At 36.1% G+C, this 16,044-nt stretch overlaps 1 protein-coding gene across 1 annotated transcript in view; it reads right to left on the bottom strand.

Annotated features, from left to right (window-relative positions):
* Positions 1-13,169, bottom strand: part of rxfp1 (relaxin family peptide receptor 1) — a 95,049-nt gene extending 81,880 nt beyond the window's left edge. The window contains exons 1-2 of the mRNA XM_014981980.2: positions 12,551-13,169; positions 4,900-5,037 (exon numbers count right to left, since the gene is read on the bottom strand). Of these exons, the coding sequence (XP_014837466.2) occupies positions 4,900-5,037; positions 12,551-12,593 (181 nt within the window). The 5' untranslated portion in view covers positions 12,594-13,169. The remainder of the gene's footprint in view (positions 1-4,899; positions 5,038-12,550) is intronic.
* Between the last annotated feature and the right edge of the window lie 2,875 nt (positions 13,170-16,044).

The raw sequence follows: 16,044 nt of genomic DNA, 5'->3' as shown, positions 1-16,044 counted from the left end.
AATTGTGCAAAGAAAATATTACTTGTTTTACAGTTATCAATCAGACTTACAATCTCTCCCAGTCAATAAGTCGCAATTTCTTTTCCATAGGTCACGCTACATGGAGTCAGAATTGCATCATTCAATAAAAAGTTAATTTTCTGCTATAAAACTCTCCTGGTCATTGCATCCTAAACTAAGTCCTAAATATTTCTTGGTTATCATAATGATAAGGAAGAAATCTTTCTTCCCTGATAAAGTAAAGAAATCTATCATGTGAAAAATGCTGATACAACTTTAATTAGAACAGCTGTCCTCTGCATTTACAGCACACACTGCAGTGTCTTTGCTAAGTTCAGTGAGGTGTTGGTCATAAACTTTCAAGAAATAATCTAAAAACCTACAGAGGAAATGCTGACATTGTTCTCATTTTCCAGAGGAAATCCATTAGAACGTCACTAAGTGAATTTGTGTGATGAATGAATTATTAATAACAAAGAGGCTATTGCTGATTGTTTCTTTTTTTGTGGAAATTAATTGTACTTGGCATTTGGGAACTCTGCCCAGCAGGTAACCGGCAAGCTGCCAAAATCTGGTACAATGTGGACTCACATTGGCTGTTAAACGAGTCAAACTGTATCCACTTCCCCTTCTCCCAAACAGCTGAAGACATCCGACTTATTTTTCTGATGTGATGTTCATTACATGGAATGTGAGTGGACCGTGATACTGGAACAGGGAAAGTGTCTGAGGCGTTACAAGTAATAAAAGAGAACATCAAAGGACGAACACGAAAACTGCAGAAGATGGGAAATGGAAACTTTTATGGCGATTTATTTTATGAGAGTCTGGAATGGACCAATAGTATACATGTCAGGCTGGATAAAAAAAAGATTAAGTTATTCTAACTTGAACCCATAAACATTTCCTGACAAATATCTGACATCAGACCATATTTTTTTGTGACTGAATAAAAGCTGGGACACAGATGGCAGCCAACAGGGAAGATTAATTCATTATAATCTGACAGCTGCTTTACAGGCTGTCATGACTGATGATTGTCCTTTAAAAGATAACAGTCAGGAAATCAGTCATGCATAATCCTGATGTGACAAAACTTAGGTTGTGGATCAGGTGAGAAGATTATGCTGAAATGCTAAAACACTTCATAATGTTTCCTTTACATGTAGAATCCTGTAAAAAAAACCTAAATAGCATTTTCTGGTTCAATAAAGACATACGACAAAAGCAGTATATAGCAAACAGTGAGGCAACGTTTTAGGTCAAGTCAACAGTAGAGATATTAAAAGGTCCAACAACAAAAATGGATTTTAAAGGTTTAGATGTGAAGGTCAAAGTAAAAGGTTAGTCTCCATGGCAGAGAGCGATATCCATCGAATGGGGAAAAGAGTCAGGCAATTTTGTTTTATAACGGTGCTGCAAACAGTGCTATAAACTTCAATTAATGCTTTCTCAGTAACTCGGCGCTCTTACTGTGTCCTGACTCCGTTGTCATGGTGCCTTTCTCAGCGTACGGTATTTGGGTTCAGGTCCTCTAACGTCTCTGTGATTTGCAGGTGCAACATTTTTAGCTCTCCTATGACTTAGTGCATCATTGTCAGATACTCAAGCAAAATGATTTATATATCTTGAAGATAACATTATTATGAGATGGACCTAGATTTTTTAAAATTCCAATTTCTTTTCACAAATACAATCTGAAAAGTGTGGCATGAAATTCAGTTCAACCCCATGCTCCCTTCTGCTGCAAGTTTTTCTTCCAGGATTGGTTTGGACATGTGTCCAGTCAGCCGTCTTCCCCATGACTGTGACCCAGAGAGAGAGACCATTTAAAGGTCCTGGGAAACTCTGCAGGTGTTCTGCGTTAATTAACTGATTAAGCTATAATCATCAAAATTACTAGAAACAAAGGATTGAGATATACGAGTTTCATTTTCATGCAATATTCAAATTTTTAAAAATGTACTACTACTTCTTTTAAAGAAAACAGAAAACAACTAAATCACAGAGGAACTGATGGCAGAAGAACAAGTGTGATTTTCATGCTCATCCTGTCACAAATGATGTAATCCTGAGTTCATTAAACCTGTCACTCACAAAAAGCTGCAGAGAATCAGATCGTTTCAGAGATTGCATCAGAGAAGTTCTACAGAGAGCAGCTTCAATAACTACCAACAACAACACAGAGCAAGCTGGGATCGTGGCCCATTAACACATATTGGACCATTTGAGTCAACTGTATTGGAGCTAAAACTGGCATGACACGGGCCAGACGGGACCAGGACACTCCTGACATAAACCATCGGGTTGGCAGGAACATATGCCAACAAAATGTCAGTTAAAAACGTTCAATAATTCATAGCTGCTTCTCTTAGATTGTTTAGTGATGTGTTAAAATAGATCACTTGAGAAAAATATAGGCTCCAACGTCCAGGGAAATTTAGATGTTTTATTTTCAGTGTTTTGACAGCCAGTCTTACCCTGCTCAAATAGAAAATGTCAGCATTATTATTATTTCAGGATGGATGTATTTGTATTCTTCAGTGGAAAGATTTTGTTGCTCTACTCTTTACCTCAACAGAATCCTACAGCTTCTCTCTTGGTCAGAGGTGGGCAACGTGTTTGACCAAGTTTTCTGTTTCAGTAAGTTTTGTTTTTTAATATCAGAGTGAAACTGTCCTTTTTCTGAAATAAAAACCAAGTCAGCCAGTTTGTTTCTTCAACATTTCTAAATACAATCTCCACTACATCTCCTGAAAATCTTCATCTGACCCATCTGACTTGAGCAAAATTTACTTTTGTCTCTCATCGAAAGGAAAAACTTCAAATCTTACTGAGACATTTTCCTTATATTTTAAGAAAATGTGATTCTTTCTGCAGAAAAAGCAAGAGGGATTATTTTAATAGTTGTCAGTGAAATATTTTCATAAAGTACGACAGACCTTCATAGTGTTTGAGCAATAAATCAGAGCCTTATTTCTATTTCCTCTTTCCCAGTAACATACCGTCAATGAATCAGTTCAAAAGGTCAGTCGAAGCAGCTTAGATTGAAGGTACTACACATTTGCGGTGAATAATGCTACAAGTGTAATTCCACCGAATATTGGTTGATCATTATTATTTCCTTTTCATCTTACATCTTTTTGAAGTCTCACAATAAGATTTATTCTGCCACAGGAAATAGTTTTTCATCTAGAGGCATAATGAGAACTTGCAGATAGATATAGACCATATGTTTCAAAAGTGGAAAAGTTCAAGGCCAGAATGAATAGATTATCTGTGCAAGAAAACATGGCATTTTTCTTTCTGTGTAAATCTCAGGAACAAATTGAGCATATAAATGAGCCAGCGAGAACATGAATGCACAGAATCACAGGGGAGTCAGGAGTTTTCTATAGAACCAAAAGAAGCAAGGCTACATGAAAAATAATGAATAAATAACATCTAATTACCAAGATGCTAACATGCTTAAATGAGGATAATGCTCTCATGTTGAAATTCATGTCATAGGTTAATGAAAAGCCAGTAAGAGGGAGCAAAGACAAACAAATAAAACCCTAAATGAAAAAAAAGACTGCCACGTAATACTAGGGATATATTTTTGAAATAATATTTTACTCCAAATAGTAAAATTGTTCATTTCAGTGCAATGTTCTGATAAATTAAATGTGGCAGCATAAGATGATTACAGAAAATATGTTGGATTACAATAAGCTCTGTTCAAATTCAACATAAAGTCCAAATCCCTTTTTTAAATAATGGACTGAAAGGAAAAAAGTGTCAGTTTAGCTGCGTCACTGCAAAACCAGATTAATATAAAAGTAAATATGAATAAATATGAAAAGAAATTAAAATAATTAAAAAGAGTTTGTTGTTTTGTATGAAGAAAGATATGCACAAAGAAATAATATACAGGCTGATATTTTTAATCAACAAGTCTTTCTCATCATCTGATATTAAATCAGTCTTAATATTTAGGATTACCAAATCTCCATTAACCCTCTAAGTCCTAAACGGAGCGCCAGCCATCCAGCCATATTTGTAGTACCATAATTCCTCCACACTTTGTGCTACCAAGGGTTTCTGAAAGAGGAGATGTTGAGCTTTCCAGCCAAAATCGGGTTATTACGATAATTTCACCCTCGTCATAGCAGGGAGTGAAATTAATCTGAGGAGCAATTGCAAAAATAACTTGTTAGATATTGAAAGTTCCAGTTGTTATTGATAAAAGGGCAAATATATTTACTACCAGACATTTAAAGGAATTAGCCAAGATATCAAGAAAAGATTTGTGGACCGCCACAGGGTTTATCTGATTCATCCTGAAAAATTCCAGATCCTTAAGAGTCTCTCGTTCATCTGCTGTCACATTTACACACAAGTCTAAACACCCTGAGGAATTCCAGCTATCACACTGTTTACAAAGGGGACTGCTTCTGTGTCCCATAGATGAATGTGTTTAGGTGCAGAACACAGGCATGAAGACCGGAACAAAAGCCAAAGACCTTGTGAGGATTCTGGCTGAGGCTGAGCGTCATGTACCGATCAGAAAGGACACACCTTTTACCCTAAAACCAACGTAGTGAGCTAGACTGCAGTTTGGAAATACTGCCTAATCCCAATCATTTCATTTGGAGAAAAAAAAAACTGGTTCAAGAACATCATCCAACCTGTTGGCATCATTTTGTGTGGATGTTTTTCTGCAGAATGGACTGATGTGCCTCAAAAAATGAACTATGTGACATTTAAGTGATAGTCCACAGATAAATCTCTGACTTAGTCATCATTCAATTCATTAATCAATATATTGCCATTATATAAAAGCCATTATTCATTAGGGATAAAGCCATTTGGCAGTCAGTGTGAAACTACAACCTTCAAGTTCGGAACAAAACTCACCACAGTTCTCCTCGTCTGCCTGGTTTCCACAGTCATCAATGCCGTTGCAGTGCAGGAGCTGCGGGAGGCAAACTGTCAGATTGCCACAGGGAAAATATCCAAGTGGGCATGTACCCTTCTCCTCTGTGGTATTGAGTGCTGCAATCAAAACAGAGTCACAAAAATATGACTTAAATCAAGGTTTTCACAGTATGCTTAATTAAATGCTCTAAAGACTCTTTCCTAAAAAAAAAATGTTATATAGAGGAACTGAAATGCTCAGTTTTATGTAGCTCTTGCCAAGCTACTGTGTTTTTTCTTACAATTTGTCTGGCCATGATGTTGTACATGCTGCAAAAAGAAGCAAAAGTCTGACAAATGCATGTAGGGTTGAAGCAACTATTTGGATTAATCATGATTAATCAAAGACTGAAGTAATTGTCAACTAGTGAAGTAATGAATAAATTGTTAACTGGCGTCTGAAGACTCAAAAGGCCACTTCTTGAAAGAACGCAGTCACAGCCGCAAATAAACTAAAACTGAAACAAAAATATATACATTTTTCATTGAATATGAAAAAGATTCTGTTTGTAAATATGTTCTACCCAAAACTGTCAAGTGGCAAATTTAGCTTCAAACAGTTCTGTACAAAAAAGAAAAATCTATTAAGCACCCTTTGCTATCAGATGATTAATGAAAACAGTAGTCAGCAGATGGGCTTATAGGCTGTGTTGATACCAAGTCAAGCAGAAAGACCTTAGCTTTTGTAAAATGTCTTTTTGAGCTGCAGATGCATTATGTGGTGCAAATAATGAAGCGTACACTAAAAGAATGTTATTGCATTTTAGATAATGGTTTATTTTCTTTTACTTTAAAAAGGAATTAAATTATTTGTTTATTTGCATTTTAATGTAATTCTAATATTGTATAAAATCATTTTAAATGGTTAAATGAAAAATTCAGAAAATCTCTTTTATTCTTTTCATTTAAAATACAATTAACACGCAAATGAAAGGAAAGCTTTGTTTAATGTTTTAAATCTATAAAACAACTGCAAAGGCAGTCGTCATGGTCATGAAACGTAATATTTTATAGGTTGTTCTGTGAATTTATGCAGCTACTGCCATGAAAAACCAGAGATAACAGAAAATTGAGTAAAGATTGACAAAAATGAAACTGCACTTGCAAAAACGTTCAGCAACGGCTGCAATAAATTAAAAGGCTTCGTCAATGACAGATAAATCATCTCCTCCAGTAGTGACTCATGGTCTCCGCTTTTCTGCCTTCTCAATAAATCTGTTCCGTTTATGGTTAAAAACAGAGAAAATGTATAAAAGCCAACAGCCCATCAAAACATTCACAATAAAACATGAATTGTTGATTACTTTTAATTAAAGCTCTGCTAAAGAATTATTTCCAAATACAGTACTTGATTAGCTCTTTACCTGGATTAGTTAACAATTAAATGAAAAATGATAAAAACTTTGTAAATTGCCCCTGCAGCAGTTGTCTTGAGTACCTTCTGGTTAATTAGTACATCCTCACATAAACAGCAGCATAATCACCTCATTTGATTTTAGCCCATGTCTCTCGTGACTGTGAGTGAAAATTAAGTATTGTTGAGGTTCTGCAAATGAATAAGCTCTAAGCTTGAAGTTTAGAAATGTCTTGATGCAGAACAGATTATGAGCTACACAGAGAAGAAATCAGTCTTTTTATGATAATCCAAATGGGTCTAAGATCCATAACCAGCCATTTTTTTAAACCAGTTATTAATTTGAAGTATTAAGGCTGATCTGCTGCGTGTATAAGAGGTTGTTTGCACCCAGCGCTAAGAAGTATTCAGATAGATCTGATTATAAAAGAGGGGATTTTTAAGAAGCTGTTTTTATATTTTAAGAACATCTCTGCAGCACACAGATATTATACATCTATGTGCTGCAGAGATCTATAAGATGTGTCCTATAAAAGGATATGCCTTTATGTATCCTTATATAAGATATATAAAGATATTACCATGTCCTTATTTGTCCTAGAAATATTGAATCACCAGTGTCGTCCAAATCAGAAGGTTGTACGCCCGCTTTTACATCGCAAACAGAGAAAAAAACCAAAAAAACAACTCACCAATCTATACCCATCTGTGCCGTATTACTCAGTGAAAACAAGACATGGGCTTAAAAGGAAACTATGAACCAATACCCATTCTATTAATACTACTAAAACAGTGGATTAATCAAGAATTATGTCTGAATCTTGTTAATTCTTGTTAAATCTTTTGCCAAAGGTAAGCCAAACATAAACAGAATAGAACAAGGTATAGTCAGTATGTTTGAGTCTATAAATATAACCTTAAAGTGTGGATACATTTATAAAAATAATTATTATTTTAGATCATATTTTTGGTTTTAAGGACATCATTTCAGAATCAGCATTTTACACAGCCAGAAGCTTGCAAGTAGGACGATAAATGAATAATGCTGCACAATAAAGTAATGACTACTTCTATGCTTCAATTATCTGAACAAGATGTGTTCTGGATTTTGCTGTGTTTTCATAAATAAGTTATGACAAAACATATACAGCTTTGGACTCAAAAAGTCAGCTTCCTGCATTTAGGCACTGCAACCATATCTACTTGTGGTTAAGTAGCAGCGGGGGTTTCCTTGAAAAGACCGCCTGTTTGTTTGGACTTAACTTAATGCAAAAGACAGATAAGCTAGAAAAAAGATTCTGATGGAAACTTGGTTTCTTGTAAAGAGCAAAAACAGGCAAAGAGGTGGCTTATGTTTGCAGAATATGTCCAAAGCCTCAGCAGCAAACGCTGAATGTGACCTGAGCTCTGGAATCTGACTGTCCTCAATGTGTCCCGAATGCATTCACACCTGTACTCTGCTGTTCACTGTAATCAGATCAAGCAGGACGCGTGTCGGCCTCAGACAGAAACTGCCTCTAAAGAACGCAGTGCATTATGAGAGCTAAACTACCTTGAAAAATTGTAAGAGAATGGCATCCTCAACTTTGCTTAAATGTGAGCTGCTGCATTTTTCAGCTTAAGAGGAACTGATGTTAACAATCACAACAGACCTGCAGCCACATGTGAGGCAGAGCTGAGGGAGACAGCAGGGAAACAGCTATTATGTTGTGCCGATGCTGAGCAAGCTGTTTCTTCATTTTCTATACAAGCATCAGGAAATAACATTCTAAAGGTTAATTCTGTTTTTACTTAACTCATGATCTAAGGATACTTTAAACATTTATGCATACTAAATGGACAAAAAGGAAAACAATTCTTATTTAACGACCTATTGGGAAATGTAAAATACCCCTTGAAGCAAATAAAATGAGGGAAACCCAGTGTAAACTTTAATGTTGCTATAAAGGTCAAAACACTTTTGCTTCTCAAAAACTTGTACATCACAAAAAAAACCAAAAACAAACAAGGAATTGTTTTGAATAAATGGCTTCCATCAAAATCAAATTCACAATTCTTCTTTTAAAATGTTAAATTTCTGCACTGGCTATAAAACTTACAGTCATAAACCTGAATCTCTAATAAAGCATGCCGGTCATGTTTCAACCTTTGCAGAAGAAATGTAGCTATTAGAAAACAAATAAAACAATAATGTCCTCAATGTCTGTTTAGCAGACACAATTTTCTCATCCCTGCCTTCCACTCTGACATTGTATATAAAACAATAGTGCACTATTTACCATAAGTTGAGATTCATGTGTGGATCTTATGCTGTTCTCAATTGTTCTGTTTTATTTCCAAGCATTTATAAAAGAAATAAAAGTTTTAAGTTAAAAAATTTTAATGCATCAGGGCAATGTAAAAGCCTTCTAAATGGTCTTCTAAAAGGTTTTCACTTTAAGTACACAACATCAGGCAGCACATTCAGTACTGCAAGCTGGAGTAGCTTTTTTGGATCTTATTTCCAGCCCTGCTTCAGTTCCTTAAAAAAATATCTTTGTGCACAGATATCTTAAGTTTCCATCACAACAATATGAAATTAAAATCTGATGTGACACACCCCATTTTTGTTTACATTTTGTGAAGAAGGAAGTTGTCAGAGTGACAGGTTTTCATGTCGTTTCCTTCAGTAGTTCTTGGTGCAGCGCCACCACAGGCAAAGGGGGGAACAGGTTGCTCAAAGGGTTTGGTTCATTTGACACTGCAGTGGGAAAGCGACAGCAAGTGTAACAAATGCTACAATTTTGGTTCCCGGACCACCAGGTGTGAGCACACCCTGAGACCCAACCATGCCTGAAATATTAGCAGCTTAGCTGATATGAGAGATGACAAATCTACCGGGCAACCTGTGGTACTAAAGTGACAGACAGATTCACTATAATATTTATTTTTCTTTTTGTCAGTTACCCAACAGGATTATTGCTTTTTAATGCCTAATGCTATAATGTAAATCCTTGATTTCATTATCTAAATAAAACCTAAAGTGATATGGCAACAAAAAAGCCAGAGATTTAACTTTTATGTCGAATATGTCGATAAATGTTTTAGTTATCGCCTCTGAAAGAAAGCAAACTGTAGGAGAATAGAACAAGGTATAGTCAGTATAAATGTTTGATGTAACCTGGAAGTGGAGCGGGTTATGTGTCTGACTCAGCTGCTTCACAGTTGGAGGTCTGGCAGAAGATGTTCTTTCACTCTCAAGGAAGCGAAAAGAAGAAGGTGAAAACGAAAGCCCCTAAAATAACATGCTAATCTTCATCTTTTGCCATGGAAGACGGGATGTGTTAAATCTTATTAGTAAGACCAGAGATGGAAATCGTGAATCTAGCTAAAATAGTGAATACTCATAATTCCAGTACTCATCTATGACAGTCATTTTAAACTCGGGGAAGTTTGCAGGCGTATGTCACTTGGCCTGGCTGATTTCCACGTTTCTTTGAAGTCTGACTGAAGCTAATGTTTTTGCCCAAAGAAGAAAGAAAGACTAAACACAAAAAATGTAAAAATAATGTTTTTTTTTCATAGAGGTAGTAACTGAAACCACAAAAACAAAAGAAACAAAGGAATTACCTCTTCTATAAATTAAATCCTGTATTGCAATGGATGGCTAATTGCACCATTACAGGTTTCATCTGTTTTTGTTGCTTTTTTCCATTACAAGTTTGATCTGTTTTTTTGTTATTCTTTTTTCATTACAGGTTTCATCTGTTTTTGTTATTTATTTTTTGTCACAATCAAAATTATTTTCTTGTAAACATTTATGTGCACACTGTTTCCAGATGAACATGATTTGTTGTGTCTTGCTTTTACAAATAATTCATTAGACTCTGTATTTTTGTTTCCTACTGTCTCTCTTCTAGGAAATGTGTCTGAGGTTGCTACTTTCATCCCATATATTTCACAACTGACTCATTTGTGTTTTCATTTACTGAAGCCACTAAAGAAAATAATGTTGCCTTTAGCTCTTTATTTTTTCAGTACCCTTTACGCTAAAGAGTTTCGGAAGTAATTTCCACATAAAGACAAAATAATAAAATAAAAATGAAGAACAGCTCCACAGTCATCAGATAAAAAATGCTAACTTTTGGTACATGTGTAAGGATAATATTTTGATAGTGACATCACTAATGTTGTTGTTATCCTACCTTATTTATTAGTAATTAAACAGTAAATTAGAAAAAACAATGTAAGCATCCAAGTAAACATTACAAAATACAGTAAAAATCCTTGTCCAGACACAAAAGAACGGCTCAGACTTTTAAATCTATATCTTGGTTAAAACTTCATAGTTAGGACTGAATCAGCTGAAGCATATTTTAGTGAAAGTTTTAGTGAAAGATGTACCACACAGAGCTGTCATTTTTAGCACAATTTGGCCAAAAAGTGTCTAATCTGTGCAAAATGTGTTTTTACCTCATAAAAGAGAGCCGATTTCCATTATAGGACTCTTTCTGCTTTTGGTCACGGTGTCTAACTTGTTTATTGTCAAAATAGCATAGAATACATAAAATGGAAAGAAAATAAACTAAATTTAATCCTTTTTGTCTCCAACTGGAGAATTGTATTGAACGGAATTAAACTGGCTGAACTTTTTCAGATACATTATTTTCATGGCCTGTTAAGGTCATAAACAGAACTGATGAGCTGAGATGTTATCTCCTCCAGTCAAAGTCCAGACTTCATGAAGTCTTGAGAAAACAAATAAAACAATAATGTCCTCAAAGTCTGGACTTTGACTAGTTCACCAAGAGGTTGACTTGCTGATTCTGACAAATTATTTAAGCAACACTCACTAAATGACTCAAGTGAATGGATTGGTTTAGTGAGAGATAAATTCAAAACAACCACCTCTATTAACCACAGTTAATTGATGTGTTAAAATAACTGGGGCAGGTTGGGTGGGAACACTTTGTTGCTTCATTAAAAAAATGATAATTTGAAGGCTTTTGTTTTATTTATTCAGCTTCTTTTTCACTGATATGAAAATCTTTGAGCTGAAACATTTCAGCAAAAAGCTAAATTCAAATAATGGAAACAATAAAAGTAGATGTTACTTTAATGAATGAGAAAACACCCCCTCATTTTTCAGTTTCTGCTCTGTTCATCAGCAATTTGCTTCTAAAAATAGTGAAGTCTGTTTCTGATATCTGGCTGATTCACAAAAATATGTAGAAAACGATATGTTTGTTTGATCAACTGTAACCAAACAGAAATGTTTAGGATGAAGATCTCCAATAGAACTCTGTAAAACGAAAATGGAAACATAATCCTATTAAACGAGTTGTATTATAACTTCCTTGGATGAACGGCCAGTCTGATAACTCCCCACTGACAGCCTTTCCCATTGTTAGCACATGCTGAAACCTAGTAAACACAGAGAAGGAATGTGGTGGGCACATTATTCAAGTTACAGAGGCAAGGTGACCACGGAGGCTGCCAGTCAAGATAAACCACTACCACTGTCTTGATAAGTTCTATACTATTTAAAGAAACAATCTGTTGATGCGTTCCCTTACTTTATATCAAAAAAGAGCAGAATATAACAAACTGATTTACAAACTGAAGAATAAACTGAAGAGTTTCAGTTCTCTAATGGTTTTGGTTTTAAATTGTTCCAAAGCTGTTACTTAAAGTGAAATTGTATGTAAACTGTATGTTGGATTCCCCTCATCTAGAAACAGTAGCTTCCCTCAGTAACACAGAATCCCACTGAAGCAGCAGGACAGTAACTGAATGAAAAAGGTTCACAGCTGATGCTACAATATGGAATAAATATGCTTATCTCACAGCTAGCAAAAATGCCTCAAATACACAGATTAGTCTACCTCAGAAAATGCACAATATAACAGAAAAAAATGGGATCAAACACAAGGCAAACATCTGACTGAATGTACATTACTATCATGACGTGAAGATAAGCGATTTTTTAAACAGATTATGAGCTGGAACAGTGCTTCAAGAAAGCTCTAGCTGTTACATGAAAGGCAATTTACACCATAACTCTGAGATGGATGAAAAATCGACATATTCACAGTAAAATCCCTTCAGTGCAATCTTGTTCTAATTTTTCAGTTCTGTTTTATGATCAATGCAAATGTGAGACGATTTAAATTGGAAAGGTAAACTGTAAAAAAAATCGTCCTAAATAAAGCGGGCAGAGTTCAAATCATCATCCGGTCATTAAGTTGCTGAACTTACCAGACACTCCATAAGCGAATATCACAGCCATGTAAACTTGCATGATGCCTCTGGAAGTTATCTGTTAAAATCGCGCTGGTGGGAGAAAGGAGCAGTAATTATCTCGTCCCACTCTTCCCAGGTGTCAAATTCTCACCGGAAGTTTTTAAATGAGACGCTGTGCGGTAGCAGCCGCGCTGACGGTGTAAACACGGTGGTTCGATCCGGAGAGCAGCAGCAGGAGAGCCCCGTGAACGCTTCACAGGATCGAGGCGGTCTGCAGCCTCCTCCCGTGTGGGGGAAAGGTTTAAAGAGTTGCCATGTTCTGACGCACGGGGAGAAGCGGGCGGCACAGGTGCGGCAGCGCGCGCAGACACGCAGCTTTCACATACTACCACCTCTGAGCGCGAGCTGCTCAATAAATGCGCCTCTATTTAATTAGGGACACCAAACTCTCCCAGTGCGGTGCTGTGAACTAGAAGACTGATTGCTTTAACAACCCACAAATGAATTCGCTTTGTTTTTTCTTTGCACACTCTTGAAATTCAGAAGACTTCAGTTCGGGTTTAGGTTTTCTTTGTTTTACACTTTTCACAAGGAAATGAGCTTTTCTCATTTCCTTTCCTTCTGTCGCACCTATCATGTTCTCTCTCTGTCTCGAAAATTTCCAGTTTCATACCGAATATTAAAGGTAATCTCTCTACAGTGTTCTAAAGGCAAGTATTATATTCAGAAAGCAGGTTTCTTTCTATTATCGAGGAAAGCTGCTATTTATAAGAAAAGCCGGCCGCTTCTTCCACCTCAGTGCTATTACAGTATCAGTCCAAATCTCTGTTGCTTTGATTGGCTTTTGCTTTCGTTTTATCCTGCAGCTGCATCAGGAAAAAAGAACCTGACCCAAAGCCATTATCCTCATAAACTCAGACAACATAGCAGAATTTTTTCACCATTTCCCGCTTTTACCATTTAAACCTAAATTGACTGAGAGTGTATTTGGGGTTAAACCAATTTTAGTAACTGATGGGACTCTGTGTATCTTCAAAGGCTCAGAGTGGAGGAGCTATCTGTCAGCATTATCCTTTCACATGGATGTAAGCGTCAGTCAGAAGGGAATTCATCCCACCATAACAAATAGCCTCTGGGCATGGTGACAAACTAAACTATATTGGAATAAAACCTTGTCTGTCCAACAATATTAGCTAGAATGCTTTGAGTCAAATCAAGAATATCATATACAACAATGTTTATTAGAAGACTCAATACAATCATCATACCGTCATATTCATTTGGAGATTTTATTGATGCATGTGGAAAAATATATGCAAAGAAATTTTACCACTGGACTTTTTGCACCAATCATTGAATGGATCTTTCAGCAATGTCTTGAGATTCAGTCTGTATGACGAATTTTGGATGAGAGCATAATCAGTCACTTTCGTATAATCTGCCTATGAACGTCAATAAATTTGAGTATTGATCTTGACTGGAAAAAAAAGACAAAAAAATAAATAACTGACTTGAGGACAAACTCTAATACAGTAAAAACAAACTGTGAAAATATTTTTTTTATTTACTTTAAAAATGTAAAAATATTTACATCTAAATGTTTGATGACTATTTAGGTCAAAGGTAGAAGTCACTAACAGCAAAATGCTATAGAGTAAAACTGCATTCTGTTGAGGCACACACACACGCATGCACACACACACACACACACATACACACACGCACACACACACACACGCGCGCACACGCACACACACACACACACACACTAATGAATTTAAAAGCATTCCATTGACCCTCAATTTCTCCCATTTTCTGAATATCTTTCTGGTTTTAAAGGTGAGAAATGCAAAATGATGCTCATAGCCTCCAAAGTGTCATGACCCGTGTTTCTGTGTATTTATTTTTAAGGGTTGAGCCTCTGTGTTTCTGCTCTGCCTTGCTGCCTGAGATCTGGACTGTTTTTGAGCTACACTCTTCATTCATTCATTCATCATTTTCTTCTACAACCTGGGTCTCTGCGTCTCTCCTCACCACCACCAACCACTCCACATGACACAAAGGAGAAAACAGTACTGATTTACTCTGTTTATCTAAAAACCTAAATCTGGTGATGTAACAGGTCACAGGGGGACACAAATCAGAAACAAAGAATCAGCAAAAACCTCTTCCAACATGGGGTGAACACAAAGACATCAAATCTGTTCTTAAGTTTAAAACAACAGTGGGGAGTTTCTTTTCAAAGCGTAAATGTCTCTATTTGCCTTTAACCCCTAACTAGGACTTTTTGTAAATTAATACATTTTCATGAAGGCAGACTTTAAGAACATAAAATCCTTTTGGGTATTAAAAAGTTCATCCAAGAGTCCATGAACTAGGCCAATTATATTTGAAGTATTGAGTTAATTAAGCATGCATTCCATCAACTACACCTTTTCAGATCATTTTAGAGATTTGTAAAGTTCACATTAATAATTATTCATCTCCAGTTCTGATAGCTGGCTATTACAACACCACAGGTTGATTCTCTTAAAAAGGCTCAATTTGACAAATTAGAGTCTTTAATTAATGTGATGTACTGTCTTAAAAATATAACAAATAATTGGTCCCTCACTTTTGGTCCCTCAAATAATTGGTCTCACAAAGCTGAGACTTAACTTTTTAGTCTCAGCTTTTGGAGCCTGGTGTGATCAGATCTGCTGGGGATTAGCTAAGAAATGAAGCTGCAGTTTGTGGTAGCTGATGAATTCTACCTCTAAATGCACTCAAACACACCCTCTAATCTTATTTCAGTTCATAGAAGATGAGATAGAATATTTATTTTTAGGCTTTTCTGCTTGGCAAGCATGCAGATTGGATACATGATGCTAGTCTGATTTCACAGATTCAAATCCAGACGGAGCAGCGGAGATGTGGGAGAGGTGTGAAGCTTGTAGTTCTGCAGAGATCGAATGACTATTTCCTGTGTGGTATCAGTCAAATAGAGTTTAAATTAGGGTGTAAAAATGGGTTGTATGTGTGCACTGCCTGGGTTAAAAACGTCACAGAGCCTTGATAAACAAACAGGTTATCGCTCTCAAAGTGAAGATAAAAATTTATTTTTCACCCCTTAAACAACAAGAAGGTTATTTAGGGAGGGAACAAGTTCTCAAGGAATCCTGATAGCTGGGTCTTCTGGGCTTAAACCAGGAAAGATTGGTTCAGGGAGCATGAGAATTCATTTTCACACTTCTAGTGGCCACCCCGATGTTCAGGCATTTAACGCTACTGCCCATAGTGTCAGAGTTTCCTGACATCAAACCAGAATCTTTGCAACTTTTGTAAACTAACCATTAGGATATTGAGTTAGTTTTTTGCAGTGTTTTTTCAAAACAACATTCAGCTTATTTTCTGTTAAAGATAACTTGGAACAGTATTCATAATGTTTGAGCAGAGTACCGAAACAGGAGGAGGTCCAGTTATCCAGGAATCTTTATGTGACCTTTCAGACTTTTCCCCCCCTTTTTTTT

The sequence above is a fragment of the Poecilia mexicana genome, unplaced genomic scaffold, assembly GCF_051168715.1.
Source record: "Poecilia mexicana isolate PSO_F unplaced genomic scaffold, ASM5116871v1 scaffold_10, whole genome shotgun sequence".
In the NCBI taxonomy this organism is placed as follows: Eukaryota; Metazoa; Chordata; class Actinopteri; order Cyprinodontiformes; family Poeciliidae; genus Poecilia; species Poecilia mexicana.
This window is presented reverse-complemented; position numbering and strand designations above follow the sequence as displayed.